Here is a 15,342-nt window from a genome sequence, read left to right as displayed (position 1 = left end):
ATAGTGTGAATTGATATGGAGGAAATTGTTATTTAAAATGACTTTTTAGGTTTATATGGTTTTATTTGTTTATTCTTTTATATATATATATATATATATATATATATATATATATATATATATATATATATATATTTTTTTTTTTTTTTTTTTTTTTTTTTTTTCTTGAGGTATGATAGAAATCATTGTTTAGTATTTCTGTTTTTTATGAGAATAAATTAGTTTTTGAAATATGTTTTTATTAACAAAATAGTTATTTTGTTAAAATTTATTATTAGAAAATTATAACAATTTAGTCTATCACATTTTACTTTTTTAATAATTTAGTCCTTGTAATTTTATCATTTATAACAATGTAATCTTTTGGTTTTGAATTGACTGTTTTAATTATGGCTAACTAATGATAAATTTTAACATAATATGATTTTGTAACATAAGGAATTTCAGGAATTATTTTTTTTTAATAAAAAATAAAGTAACGTAATTGTAATTTTTATCATATTTCAGGAATTAAATTGTAAAATATCTTTTTCCTTAACCGTTTTGTACTTTGTGAAATATATATGGCAAAGTCGTGTAAATTGCTAATGAAAAATGAAATTTTTGTGATGTGGTATCCAACTAAAAATTTGAAAATGATTTTTTATTTCGACTATTATTAATTATGAAATTAATTTATAAAGTTTGTTTCATATTGATTAATTTATTTTTGAAGCATTTCATATTGATTAATTGGACGCTGTATTATCACAAAATATTTATTAGTCTATATCATCTTGACAAGTTTCATCTTGTTTAGTTGGATGATATATTAGCAAGAAATGCAAAAAGTAAATTCAGTCTCAAAGCATATTAATCAACGTGATATCTCTAGTTTATTTATAAATTAACAGGATTTAGTTCATGTTAAATTCGATTATTTCTAATTTATAAAAAAATTTGATTAATTTTTTTAAATCTAAATTAATTTTTTTGTTCAAATTATAATCAAATTATCTAATAAACCACACTAGAATTTTAATTCAATTTCTTTTTCTTCCTCTCATTGCTTTAATAATCCTTCCCTCCAAAAAACTAACCCCGCTTCTCCCATAGCTCCGTTTGTTTGGCGTACACTTTGAACTCGAGGTGAAGAGGCACTTGGGACCCCGCTTCATTTGGCGCCAGAAGCTGTTCCCCATGACCAGGGCAGGATGCATAGAGCAGGTCCTTTTTTAATGAATAATTGGTAGTTTTGATATGAAATTTCACATTTCCAAAACTCAAACCATACTTCTATCCAATCTTTCAACAACTTCCAGAGCAATTGAAGTTGAAAACCTGCTTCTTTAACCTTGTCCATTCTCTCTCTTGCAAATCAGGCCCTCCTACCTTCGCTAGCCTGTCTACTTTCTCGCAAGGCCGGCAGGCCGCATTCTACATCCTCATCTCCTCCAAGATAACTTTATAGCAACTCGTCTCATTGGTCACTACCCATCTCATCTTTCTCTTCGTGTTTTTTATCAACTGCAGAGACCCAATTTGTTTCCGTTTAATTCCACTATCAGAGTCTTTGCACACGAGGGTCATTTCCTTGATGCTTTGTTTCTCTTCCGCAGATTAAAATGGCAATCCTCTCCCCTGATGACTTGACCGTTTCATTTATCTTGAAGGCATGTTTTGGTTCCAAAAATGTGGTTCATGTGAAACAAGTCCATGCCCATAACTTGAAAGTTGGTCTTATTACCGATCCTTTTGTTTGCAATGGTCTTGTAGCTGTTTAAGCGAAGTTCTTTAAATATTTGGCCACTTCCCGTTTGTTGTTTTATGAAATGCCTAACAAAGGTGTGGTTTGTTGTTGGACTTCTTTGATTTCAATCTGGTCGATATGGTGAAGTTTTCAGGCCATTCTGATTGATGGTTAAGGATAGTTTGAGGCCAGAGAATGATGCAATGGTCGGTGAGCATGTTCAAATCTTGAGATTGACCAAATTGAGAACGGGGTAACTGTTGTATCAGAATTGACTAAGGGTGTTGAACGTTGATACCAAGACTTCTAGTTATGATTCAGTCAACAATGTTCTTGTCTATTTGTATGGGAAATCAGGAAGGATTGAAAAGAGCAGGGAAAGATTTTATGATATTTCTCATAATGGGAAAAGAAGTGTGCTTCTTTGGAATTCTATGATAAATGCATATCTTCAAAATGGTTTCCCTTTGGACGCTTTGAGTCTTTTTGAGTTAATGGTGGAGGATCCTACTTGTAGACCCAACCATGTTACAATGGTTTGTGTGCTTTCTGCTTGTACTCAAATTGGTGATCTGGAGCCTGGAAGGTGGGTTCATGAGTACTTGAAATCTAAAGGATGCAAAGGTGTTCTAGAATCCAACACATTCCTATCAACTGCATTGATAGAATGTACTCTAAACATGGGAGTTTGGACAAAGCAAAGGAGATTGTCAACCAGATGGTTTCTAAAAATGTTGTCTCACTGCCATGATAATGGGTCTTGTAATAAATGTTGAAGCGATGGAAGCAGTTGAACTTTTCTCCACCATGCAAGAGTTTGTAAATGCTTTACATCCCAATGCTGGAACATTCTTTGGCTTTTTATGGGCTTGCAGCCACTCAGGATTATCAGATGAAGGACAAAAGATTTTCCAAGAAATGTACTCAAACTTTTATCCTACCTAAATTGGAACATTATGCTTGCTATATTGATCTTCTTGCAAGAGAGGGCCATTTGAAGAAGCAATTAATGTTGCTGGTTCCATGTCTTTCAAGCCTAACAATTTTATGTGGGAAGCATTGCTTGGTGGTTGCCTGCTCCACTCTAAAGTAGATTTGGCGAAACTTTTTTACAGGAGTTGGCTAATATATTTGCAGTTGATCAACGATGGAGTGATGTATCAGCACTAAGGTGGTTATGATGGAGTGATGTATCAGCAATTATTATTATTATTATTATTATTATTTTAAATTTCTGATCTCTGTTCAAAACGGTTTTTTTTTTTGTTTTAATTTTTATAAGCAAGATCATTTTATTAGAGAATGAGAGGAAAAACCATCAACAGAGAGCCCCAAGACCAACAGGTCCAGCCCCAATAGACCCAAACCTAAAAACTAAGTCTTTGTAGGCGATGAAAAGCCCCCTCCACACATTACATAAAAGATAAAAGTTGGACAAAATGAAGAGAAAGAACAACTAAAACATGAATTACATTAGCAAGCCAACCTAGAAAAGCAATTACAAAAGAACACAGTAGAACCAGAAAGAGCACGCAAACTAGCGGATCCAAAAGATGAAAAAGCCAACAAATGTAGCAGCAATCACACACGCAGCAGACCAACAACACCAAAATTGTAGCACAAGGACAATCAAAACACGGCAACAAAATTTTCACTGTGATTTAACCCCGCTTGGCCAACACATCGACGATAGACTTAGCTTCCCGTGGAATATGACTAACATAAACAGGGGGAAGGCCACTCAGACACTCACTAATGAAATTAGTTGGTGATGAAAATTGCCAAGGAGCAGAATCTAGGTGCAAAACCCAGGAAGATGCAATCTTAGAGTCTGATTCTATATAAATAGAGTGAGCAAAGCCACATAAATCAAGTATTGCCACAGATAACTCCAAAGTTTTCTTGATGGCTAATAGTTCAGCAACATTCGAATCTAAAATACCGTGGGGCAAGAAAAGATACAAATGAAGCTGCTTCTTGAATCCCTTAAAACACCACCTACAGCACTTCTACCAGGCTTACCCAGAGAGGAGCCATCGACGTTCCATTTGAAAAATAGCAGGGGAGGATCGGGAGGAGATTGCCAAAGCACATTTGGATGATGCTTTGGGGGATTCGATCAGGATCGGATAGTTGCTGATGTCAACAATAAATCTAAACCTGTAAAACGAAGGGAAGCATCTGGAGCCTTCATCCAAGAAGATAAGCAACGAAAGATAAGGGAGCATAGATCTGTAGTTGAGATGTCCTTGTCATTGAAAACTTTATCATTCCTAACCAACCAAATAGACCATATAATTGTGTGGAACAAATTTATCTAGAACCTTTTTTGAAATTTTCCTTGAATAAAAAATCCCCATTCAACAAAGAGAGCATGGATTGAATTTGGCAAACAAAAAGAGAACTCCCACCAATTGAGGAACCAACACCAGACACGCTAGGAATAAGTATGGTCTAGAAAAATATGAGACACAATCTCCTTTTCCCAACCACAGCTCAGACAAGTATTAAGGTCAACAAGGATGAGATTAATATGGCACAACCAATCCTTAGAACATAATCTCCCTTGAAACGCCAGCCACACCAAGACTTCTACCTTCAGAGGAAGACCTTTCCAGACAGATTGAAAATTAGAAGAGTGTTGGACTGAGGCACTGGTGAGGCTCTTATAAAGAGAATTAAGGGAAATTGACTGTACAATGGTAAGGAGGAAACAAAAATTATTAAAATTGGGTGTGATGTAAAAAATTTCGTTCCAATTTTATCAGATGTCCCCGGGTAAAGGAGGAGGGTTGCGGTAGGTGACAACCAGCGTAAAAATTTCGTCACACCCTATGATATGGATTCAAATGATATAAACGTTGGGGCGTCCTCTACTAACGACGCGCTACATCGGAGCCCGGGTGTAGTGATAAATATGCAAGGGTGTAGGGCGTTCACCGAAAGCGACGCGCCATGCCGGCGCCCGGGTGTGGTGTTAAGTGAGCAAGGGTTCCCACATCATTGACGGGTGTGGGTAAAGAAGTTAGTCCATAGGACAGATAATAGAATAAATAGTGGAACAGAACACAAGATAGACATAGAAAATAATAGAAGATATCATAGAAGGAGACCAATTAGGAAGGAGCAGGATAGGAGGAGGATCAGGGTTGGTACTTGGAATGTTGGATCACTTACAGGAAAATTAATGGAGCTTGTGGATACCTTGGAAAGGAGAAGGGTGAATATTGCTTGCATTCAGGAGACTAAATGGATAGGAAAGAAAAGTAAGGAAGTGGGTAATTCAGGGTACAAATTGTGGTTTACCGGAAAGGAGAGAAACAAGAACGGAGTGGGTATAATCATAGACAGGACATTGAAAGACGCAGTAGTAGCTGTGAAAAGAGTAGGAGATAGTATTTTACTAGTAAAGCTAGTTCTAGTCGGAGAAACAAGATCTATTGTTAGTGCTTATGCCCCACAAATAGGACTAGACAAAGGAGAGTAAACAAAGGTTTTGGGAAGATATGGATGATTTAATGCAAAACATACCGAATGAAGAGAATGTTTTCATTGGTGGAGATTTGAATGGACATGTAGGAAGTGATAGGCAAGGTTATGAGAATGTTCATGGAGGTTTTGGTTTTGGCAGTCGAAATGAGGAGGGAAAAAACATCCTGGATTTTGCTATGGCATACGACCTAATACTAGCAAATACCTACTTTATAAAAAGAGAGTCACATTTAGTGACTTTCAAAAGTGGGCAACATAGAAGTCAAATCGACTTCCTCTTAACCAGGAAGACAAATAGAGCTCTATGCAAGGATTGCAAGGTCATTCCAGGAGAGGCTTTAACAAGTCAACATAGGTTGGTGGTCTTGGATGTCAAGTTTAGGAACAATTCAAGTAAGGTCAGAAGAAATAGTGTAGCTCGAACAAAGTGGTGGGAGTTCAAAGGAGTAAAGCAAGTGAAGTTCAAAAATGAGCTTCTTGAGTCCGAAGTATGGAAGCTAGATATGGAGGCCAATGATATGTGGATACAGATGGCATCAAAGATTAGAGAAGTAGCTAGAAAAATACTTGGGGAGTCTAAAGGACATGGACCACCCTCAAAAGAGAGATGGTGGTGGAATGAGGAAGTACAAAAGGCAGTGAAGAGAAAAAGGGAATGGTATAAGAAATTACCTAAATGTGATAATAATGAGGCATATGAACAGTACAAGATAGCAAAGAAAGAGGCAAAAAAAGCAGTTAGCCAAGCAAGAGCACAGGCCTTTGAAAAGTTATATGAGAAACTTGGAACTAAAGAAGGGGAGAAAGATATTTATAGATTAGCAAGGAGTAGAGAAAGGAAATGTCAAGATCTCAATCAAGTTAGGTGCATTAAGGATAAAGAAGGAAAAGTGTTGGTGAAAGATGAGGACATTAAAGAAAGATGGAGAAATTATTTTAATGATCTCTTTAATAATAGTCAAAATGGAAATAGCGTGAATATAGATTATAGAACAATAGAAAAGAATGTAAATTATACTAGAAGGATTAGATCTTTAGAAGTAAAGGAAGCACTTAAGAGAATGAAAGTAGGTAAAGCCTGTGGACCCGATGAAATACCAATTGAAGTGTGGAAGTATTTGGGAGATATGGGAGTGGCATGGTTAACTAAATTATTTAATAAGATTCTAAACTCAAAGAAAATACCTGATGAATGGAGGAAGAGTATTTTAGTACCTATTTTTAAAAATAAGGGAGACATACAGAGTTGCTCAAACTATAGGGGAATTAAACTCATGAGCCATACTATGAAGTTGTGGGAGAGAGTTGTGGAGCATCGACTACGTCATGATACTTCTATCTCTCTCAATCAATTTGGTTTCATGCCTGGTCGTTCAACTATGGAAGCGATCTTTCTCATTAGAAGCTTGATGGAGAAATATAGAGATGGGAAGAAAGATCTACACATGGTTTTTATTGATTTGGAGAAGGCTTATGATAGTGTTCCAAGAGATGTCTTATGGAATGCGTTAGAACAAAAGAGGGTATCTATTAGGTACATACAAGTATTGAAAGATATGTATGAATGAGCAACTACTATTGTGCGACAAAGGGGAGGGGACACAAGAGATTTTCCGATCTCAATTGGATTACACCAAGGATCAGCCATAAGCCCTTACCTTTTTACATTAGTTTTAGATGAACTGACGAAACATATACAAGAGAGTATTCCTTGGTGCATGATGTTTGCGGATGATATTGTTCTGATAGATGAGACACAAGAAGGAGTCAATAGGAAGCTAGAACTTTGGAGAAGTACTCTAGAGTCAAAGGGTTTTAAGTTAAGTAGAACGAAGACAGAATACATGCATTGCAAGTTCCGTGAATGCCAAACTGGGGATAGGGAAGGAGTTAGTTTTAATGGAGTTGCACTGTAACAAAGTAATCACTTTAAATATCTAGGCTCGATCCTTCAAGTAGATGGGGATGTGAGGAGGATGTTAGTCATAGGATTAAAGCGGATGGTTGAAGTGGAGACGTGCCACGGGAGTTTTATGTGATCGTAAGATTCCCAATAAATTAAAAGGAAAATTTTACCGCATGACCATACGACTGGCTATGCTATATGGTAGTGAGTGTTGGGCCTTTGAAAGAGTCGTATTCATCTAAGATAAGAGTTGCAGATATGAGAATGTTAAGGTGGATGAGTGGCCATACTAGACTAGATAAAATCCGTAATGAAAGTATTAGAGAAAAGGTAGGAGTGGTGCCAATTGAAGATAAGTTGAGAGAAGGGAGATTGAGGTGGTTTGGTCATGTGAAGTGTAGACATACGGAGGCTCCAGTTAGACAAGTAGAGCACATTAGGCTAGAGGATAGAAAGAAAAAAAGGGGTAGACCTAAATTGACTTGGAGGAGAGTAGTACAGCATGACTTAGAAGCATTACACATTTCTGAGGATTTAACCCAAAATCGTTCAGAGTGGAAAAAGCGAATCCATATAGCCGACCCCAAATTTTTGGGATAAAGGCTTAGTTGAGTTGAGTTGAGTTGAGTTGTGATGTAAAAAATTTATCTGATCGGGAAGAGAGAAGTCAGAAGCGTAAAAATACTAGTACTAGTAGCTTTTTAATGTCTAAAACGCTATTAACAATAGCGTTCAAAAAAATAGTAAAAAACGGAAGCCATCACTTTGTTTTAATTTTTTTAATATTTTAAATAAAATATAAATATTATTTTAATAAATAATATTATAATAATTAATATTATATATTATAATATTTTTATTATAAAAAATTATTTTTTAATTTAAAATTAAATTTTAATTAAATAAAAAATTAAAATATAAAATATTATTATAATAAAAAAATTAAAAAAATTCAATAAAAACATGAACGCTACTATAAGTAGCGTTCAGCTTCTTATTTAATTTTTTAATTATTTTATTTTTATATTTTAAATAAAAATAAAAATATTATTTTAATAAATAATAGTATAATAATAAAAAATTTGTAATTTAATTTAATTTTAATTTTTAATTTAATTTAATTTTTAATTGAAAAATAATTTTAATTTTTTATTTAATTAAAATTTAATTTAATTTTAAATTGAAAAATAATTTTTATAATAAAAAATTATAATATATAATTTTAATTATTATGCTATTATTTATTAAAATAATATTTTTATTTTTATTTAAAATATAAAATAAAATAATTAAAAAATTAAAAATAAAATCTGGACGCTGTTATATAGCGTCTAGATTTTTTATTTTAATTTTTAATTATTTTATTATAATAATATTTTATATTTTAATTTTTTATTTAATTAAAATTTAAATTAAAAAATACTTTTTTATAATAAAAATATTATAATATATAATATTAATTATTATAATATTATTTATTAAATAATATTTATATTTTATTTAAAATATAAAAATAAAATAATTACAAAAATTAAATAAAAAGTTGGTAGCGTCCAGATTTTCATTTTAATTTTTTAATTTTTTTATTATAATAATATTTTAAATTTTAATTTTTTATTTAATTAAAATTTAATTTCAAATTAAAAATAATTTTTTATAAAAAAAAATATTATAATATATAATATTAATTATTATAATATTATTTATTGAAATAATATTTATCTTTTATTTAAAGTATTAAAAAATATTAAAACAAAGGCTGGACGCTACTATAAGTAGCGTCCAGCTTTCTTTTTTTTTCTTGTGTGTCCCAACTAAAAATGTTATTTTGAATTGCGTCTGTATTTTCAACTCACACTGTTTTTATAATTTTTAAATTTTTAACCCTTTTTTTATATTTTCTTTCCCATGACACCCTTGCACGATAATTAACTCTAGAACATGCCAAGTAGAGGTACAAGTTATTTATTTTTTTAATTATTTATTTTTTAATTTAATTTTTTATTTTATTAAATTTTAATTTAATTTTAAATTAAAATTTAATATTTATAATAAAAATATTATAATATATATTATTAAATATTATAATTTTATTTATTAAAATAATATTTATATTTTATTTAAAATATAAAATAAAATAATTAAAAATTAAAAAAAAAGGTTGGACGCTACTATAAAATATTTATATTTTATTAAAATAAGTAGCGTCCAACCTTTAAATTTTTTTATAATTAATTTTTTATTATTTAATAGAAAGCTGAACGCTATTTTGAATAGCGTCCAGCTTTCCTTTCAAATTTTTTATCCGGACGTTATTATGAATAGCGTCCGGACTTTAAAAACGTTATTATAGTTAGCGTCTTGCACTAAACCCGTCCAGCTCAGTACAATTCACACATTTTTAGTAATTAATTTCAAACTCACCTGTTTTTATAAAATTTTATTTTTGATTACCCCTTTTTGGTAATTAACCCGAGAATTAAGAGAGAAAACACCATCGGTGTTACAAATCAACCTATCAGAGTGTGACCTACATAGATGGACTGGCTGAAGAATTGCAAGCAGTTGAGCCAAAAGTTCAACTTCCCATCGAAATAAATTCCTCCTCCATGATAGGTTCCAGGTCCAAGAAAAATTAGCCCAATAACCTGCCTTGAACCGTTCAAAGCAGTTTTGGACTTCTTGTTTTGTTGATTTGACAGATCTGTGTAGTGAAATTTTAAACTCAAAGATGGAGCAATAATGATACATCTACTTAATATTTTGGTTCCACTTTCGTCATTCAATTTGATTAAGAACAGTAATTATGGAAGATCAAAAATGAAAATAATGATTGAAAAAAATGAAAACACCAGGTTCAGAAGTAGGTTATTGATATAACTCTCCAAAATATATATAAATATATATATACTTAACTCAGTAATTCAAAATTTCAAATAGCTAATGAGCCCATGAAATTCATTTATCCAGTTTAACTAATATAAGACTCACTCAATAAAAGGAAATCATCTTAATTAAAGATGAGCAATCTTAGTGAGATTGTTAAATATAACAAATGTCTAATTATGCACTATAAATATAAATATAATCATATAATTATACTTATTAATAATATCTATATAATTATATAATTAATTTATCCTAACGAATCATTGTCTATATTCAATCATTATAGAGGTGTGTTCTTCTCCCCAGTTAATCTAATATATTACGCTCTTATAGACCTCTAACCCTGTTTTGTAGGTACTTTACCTACAAGAAATTTCCATGAACCACGTCAGTTATTAATTCAAATGTCATGATGAAAAAAAAGTAGATTAAAATATCTCCAATTTCACTGATGGGGGTAGCTTGGATTGCAGATTCCGAGCACGATTTCTTGAAACCTCTGAGCACTGATAGGGATCAATAATGATCTTCTCCAGCAAGGCAGCATACTCAGCCAAGTGCATGACAAGTTCGTCATGATTATCATCCTCTCTAAACCCGACTATTTCCACCACTTTAAGGCATTGATGTTTTGGGCGACTAGTGAATTCCAGACTCTTCGTATACGTCAGCTTCTGAACACTACACGATCCCAACTTCAGTGATGATCTATGCAACGAAGGGGAAGCCCCCATCAAGCAGAAGAAGATGCGAAAGCCTTCATCGGTTTGTTTAGACAATGAGAGCTGCATATGCTTGAGATTTTCCAGAGTAGGGAAATGTGGGAAATACTCAGGCAAAGTTGGTTTGGCTGGGAGGAGCAATTCAAGTGACTTCAGCTGAGCAAACAAACTTGAATGACGAAGCAGATTTTGTGCTATAAGTGAATCACCGTAACATCCGCCAAAAGATGCGTGGCTAAGGCGAGGAACATCTTTAAAAACCAATGATGTCTTTTCCCCATGGGTACGAAACCGGAACGATTCAAGATTTGGTGCAGATATTTCAAGAAATCCGATTTCATTATGCCTTAAATCAAGGTGTTTTAGCGTCAGTGATGAAGCACAAACCTTAAGATGCCCCGGCTCGCGGCGTGTCCATTCGACGCACAACACCTCAAGAAGTGGAGAATTCGATAAGAAGAAGTTAATCAACTGGGAAGATACTCGTGCGCGGATCAAGTGGAGAGACACGAGAGAGGTGAAGCTGACAGAGCCAAGTGAGTCAAATTGCCCTGAAGGATATAAGTGGGGGTTTATGAAATCTAACACAAGCTTTTTAACTCTTTTTTCAATGGCAACATTTATCCAAACATGGATTTTGCATGGAGAATAATGATAATAGACATTGCCCCATCCTGGGAAACGAATGCTGAGTTCTTCTATAGTTGGAGCTCGATGTGATGTCAAGAAATAATACACTGAATCCAGAAGTGACCTAACATCTGAAGCATCAAATTCAAGAATACCCTGACTGAAAGTCCACAGGTATCTCCATCTCTTGGAGAGGACGCTGGTTCTTACTGCTTCTCTTAGCTTCAAATGAGATAGTATGGCGATAAGGATATCATCTGGTAACTCACTAATACAATCCTTTACACTAAGGCAATCCTTCTCTAGAGGCAGCTTCTTGATCTTGCGATCGTTTTTCCTGTCAGAAATCCCAGAAACTGGCTGAAAATCAGATTTCCCTACGACGTGCTTAAGCTTACATAGCGATGATCGCTTCTTCTGAACTGGGATTGTGAATGAAATCTGTTTCCACTTCCATGGGGTGCACTGCGTAGATTCAGAGGTAAGAACCATTACAAGGCAAGTTTAGGGATTTTTCTTTTAGCGGCTGGTGGAGTGAAGTTATTTCCGTAAGAGATTTATATATGGGACAGGCTATTCAGATTCATATTTCCAATCGCTGAAGGATTCCAAAATAACGATCGGAGATATATATATACATATATATAATTTTAATGTTAGTTTAATTAATTATATAAATAAAAATAATTGATTTAGGAATTAATATATAATTAATTAGATTATATTTTTATGAAAAGTTATATGCATGTTATAGTACCAATATATAATATTAATTTAATTATGAATTTAAATATAGTAAAATAAAAATATATATGGTAAGTTTTTTAAAATATATGAATAGATGAAGATGTTAAAAAGTTAAAAGGATTAAATGCTAATTAGTTCAATATAGTATTAAATTTTTAAAATCTGTTCTTTTTTAAAAATAAAAATATTTTTTTATTATATAAAAGAGGATTATTTATAAAATTGAATAAATAATATAAAAGATATATCAATCAAATAAAAACTATAAATTTATGGAAATAGGAAAAGAAGTTACATTTATTATAAAATTTTATAATTAAAATAAAATTTCATATTTTTTATTTTTTTTACAAATACATAAATTATCATTTTTTATTTCAGCAGTTCATATATTCTCTTGTATAAATTTATCGATAGATTTAATATTTTTATTATCAACAGCTTATATATATCTATATGGTAAAGTAATGGATAAATATTCTTTTTTAGGGTATGGATAAATACTTTTAGATAAATAAGCAATATTTAAAATAAATTTTTATGGAGTGAATAAGTTTTTTAATTACTTACATTAACAATTTAACATTACTTTAAACACAAATTAAAAAGTTGATCTCCTTATAAAATACTTCATAGTTAGTCAACTCACCTTTTTTCCTTATTCTAAATTAAACATATTTCTGTAAAAGATCAAATTTTTATTATAAGATCTCATTGTTTGTCGGTGAAGAATTTGATGAGGCAAAATATCAATTTCGCCCCTATATAGTATTAATATATATACAATTGATAGTAAGAAAATAAAACTTACAAAAATTATGGTAAAACATTTCTTTTTCACACATGAATGATTTGATGAAAAAAAAATAAAAAAAAAAAAGATTTCACCGTAATTCATGGAGGGAAAGATGTAATTTGCATAGAAGTTGGTAGCTTTATTGGTATAGTTATAATCAAATAAGATTATGTGTAAAATAAAATGTTCTAGTCATATTCAAATAGGAATAAATCAATTTTGGAATATGAATCATAATGGGATTGTAATTTAATTTATTGTTAATAATTGTTTTAAATATATAAAAATTATAATATAATAGAAATTATATTTAAAAAAAAAAAAAGATTTTTTTGTCAATGCATAAATTTGCTCTCTCAATCCTATTCACACACACACACACAAGGAATTTGAGCTTGACCCTATTTTAGAAATAGTAAAAATTTTAGAATATAACTATTATATGTGTAATAGTTTTATTATAACAATGAATCATGATAAATTTTATGTGAGTTCCATTATTTTTTTTTTAAGATTAGGGTCCAAATCCAAATCAAGATTATCAACAACTAAATGATTTGAAGGATTTGAAACCCATTCTAAGTCAAAATAAAAAAACAAATATTAAATGTTAGTAAGCTCATAGTATTAAATTTTTAAAAAAGCTATTCTTTTGTTTCTTTTAAATAAAAATTATTTTATTATAACATAAAAGAAGAATCATTTATAGAATTAGGAAATATAATATTTTTAAGAATATATTATGTGATTTAGTAGATTATCAATTAATGGCTAATTGATACTTTAAAATTTTTCGACGTCACATTATTTATGTAAGTTAATGAAAATAAGAATTTATCAATTAAATACAAAATTATAAATATATGAGAATAGAAAAAAAATGAGACTTCCTGTAAAAAATTTATAATTAAAATATAATTTTATAATTTTTAGATTTTTTACAAATACATAAATTTAATTTTTTTTAGCAATTCATATAATCTCCTAAATAATTTTATTGGTAATTTAATATTATTTTATATATATATAAAGTATTTTTAACATTGTTATATATGAAGTATATAATTCGTAAATATAGTATTACTGTAAATAATTAATATTATTTTTTCATTTGAATTTCTATTTGGGTATCAAAAAGCAATCCCTTAACTTCTTTTTCATAAAAATTTTATGAAAAAAAAAGTAACTATTTTCTTAAATTATTTGCTAATGTAAATTAATAATGAAATTAAATCAATTTTATTAAAAATTTTATGTATTTTAAGAATGTTTAGGGATAAGTGTTTTGCTTGTCTAGCCAAGACGTACCTAACTTGCCTTATTTAATAGTGGAAGGTATAAACTTCTGAGTATTATGAAATTTTGATCCTCCCTATTTCAACCTAACCACAGTTGATTATACCATAATATAATTTATATATGTTTAATATTGAAAATATAGTTAACATATATAATCTTAAATTAAAGAATCATCATAATTAGATGTGATTAAAGGAATAAAATAATAAGATAAAATAATAATAAATATTTAATCTAACGATTATTAAGTTCATTCTCATATGAGCTCGATATTATATAATATATTCCCTTAAATTATCCATGCTACTAAATTATTCTTAAAACTAATCATTGAATAGAAGCATATTAGTAAATTAATAAATAAATTTCGGCTAAAAAATAGAAAATAAATATATTTTTATGGGACAAATAAAAAAAATAGTAAACATATTTTTATGGGAGAGGGAGTATTCTTATTATGGTTGGACCCATGATATTTAAACTATGATAATTAATTATGAGAGAGAGTTTCATTTATTAAGATAGTTTAACATGACATTAAATTATTAAGTTAATCTATTGCTTACATGATAGACACTGCCTACTTAAGAATTTCTCTTGATATTTCAATATAATGAAGCTAGGTTCCTCTTTATAATTTGTTATATTCATACACAGGCTTGCGTATCAAGATATTAAACGAGGCACATGAAGGTTTCACTAAAAGTTATATATATATTTTTTAATATAGAGACTAATTAATTATAATTTTATTGAAATAGAGTGATTAAATAATAATTTAATTAATATTAAAATTTATTAACTAATAAAATATTTGATAGATGGACTAAAGATTTTAACAAAGGTAAAATACAAAACTAAATAATTTATTTTTAAAAATATAAGAACCAAATTTTTTATTTAATTAAAATGTATGGATTCAATAATAGTTTTTTTTTTATTGCATTTAATGAAATCGGTTTTGAGCACCAAACTAGATATGTGCACACGTCTTGCCTCCATTATGTTGAATTAATTGAAGGTTTTTTTTAAGCAGAATTAATTGAATAGTTAAGCATATTTAAAATTTTTGGTTTTCCTCCCTTAATGGTAAATCCATATGCATTAAGGGTTTAAATAAAAAAATAAAAAT

At 30.2% G+C, this 15,342-nt stretch overlaps 1 protein-coding gene and 1 pseudogene across 1 annotated transcript; one reads left to right on the top strand and one right to left on the bottom strand.

Moving 5' to 3' along the window:
* Window positions 1-1,080: 1,080 nt before the first annotated feature.
* LOC110667018 (pentatricopeptide repeat-containing protein At2g29760, chloroplastic-like) lies at window positions 1,081-2,909 on the top strand (annotated as a pseudogene).
* A 7,535-nt stretch (window positions 2,910-10,444) lies between these two features.
* On the bottom strand, window positions 10,445-11,860 carry LOC110667017 (F-box/LRR-repeat protein At1g55660-like). Its single transcript, XM_021827721.2, has one exon. It carries the CDS (start codon window positions 11,858-11,860, stop codon window positions 10,445-10,447), a length of 1,416 nt encoding a protein of 471 aa, XP_021683413.2.
* Between the last annotated feature and the right edge of the window lie 3,482 nt (window positions 11,861-15,342).

Source organism: Hevea brasiliensis, chromosome 8 (assembly GCF_030052815.1).
Source record: "Hevea brasiliensis isolate MT/VB/25A 57/8 chromosome 8, ASM3005281v1, whole genome shotgun sequence".
In the NCBI taxonomy this organism is placed as follows: domain Eukaryota; kingdom Viridiplantae; phylum Streptophyta; class Magnoliopsida; order Malpighiales; family Euphorbiaceae; genus Hevea; species Hevea brasiliensis.
The sequence above is the reverse complement of the archived record's forward strand: the minus strand, read 5'-3'. Positions and strand labels throughout refer to the sequence as shown.

Coding starts and splice junctions, on each gene's coding strand:
- LOC110667017 (XM_021827721.2), bottom strand. CDS start 11,860: ATGGTTCTTACCTCTGAATCTACGCAGTGCACCCCATGGAAGTGGAAA.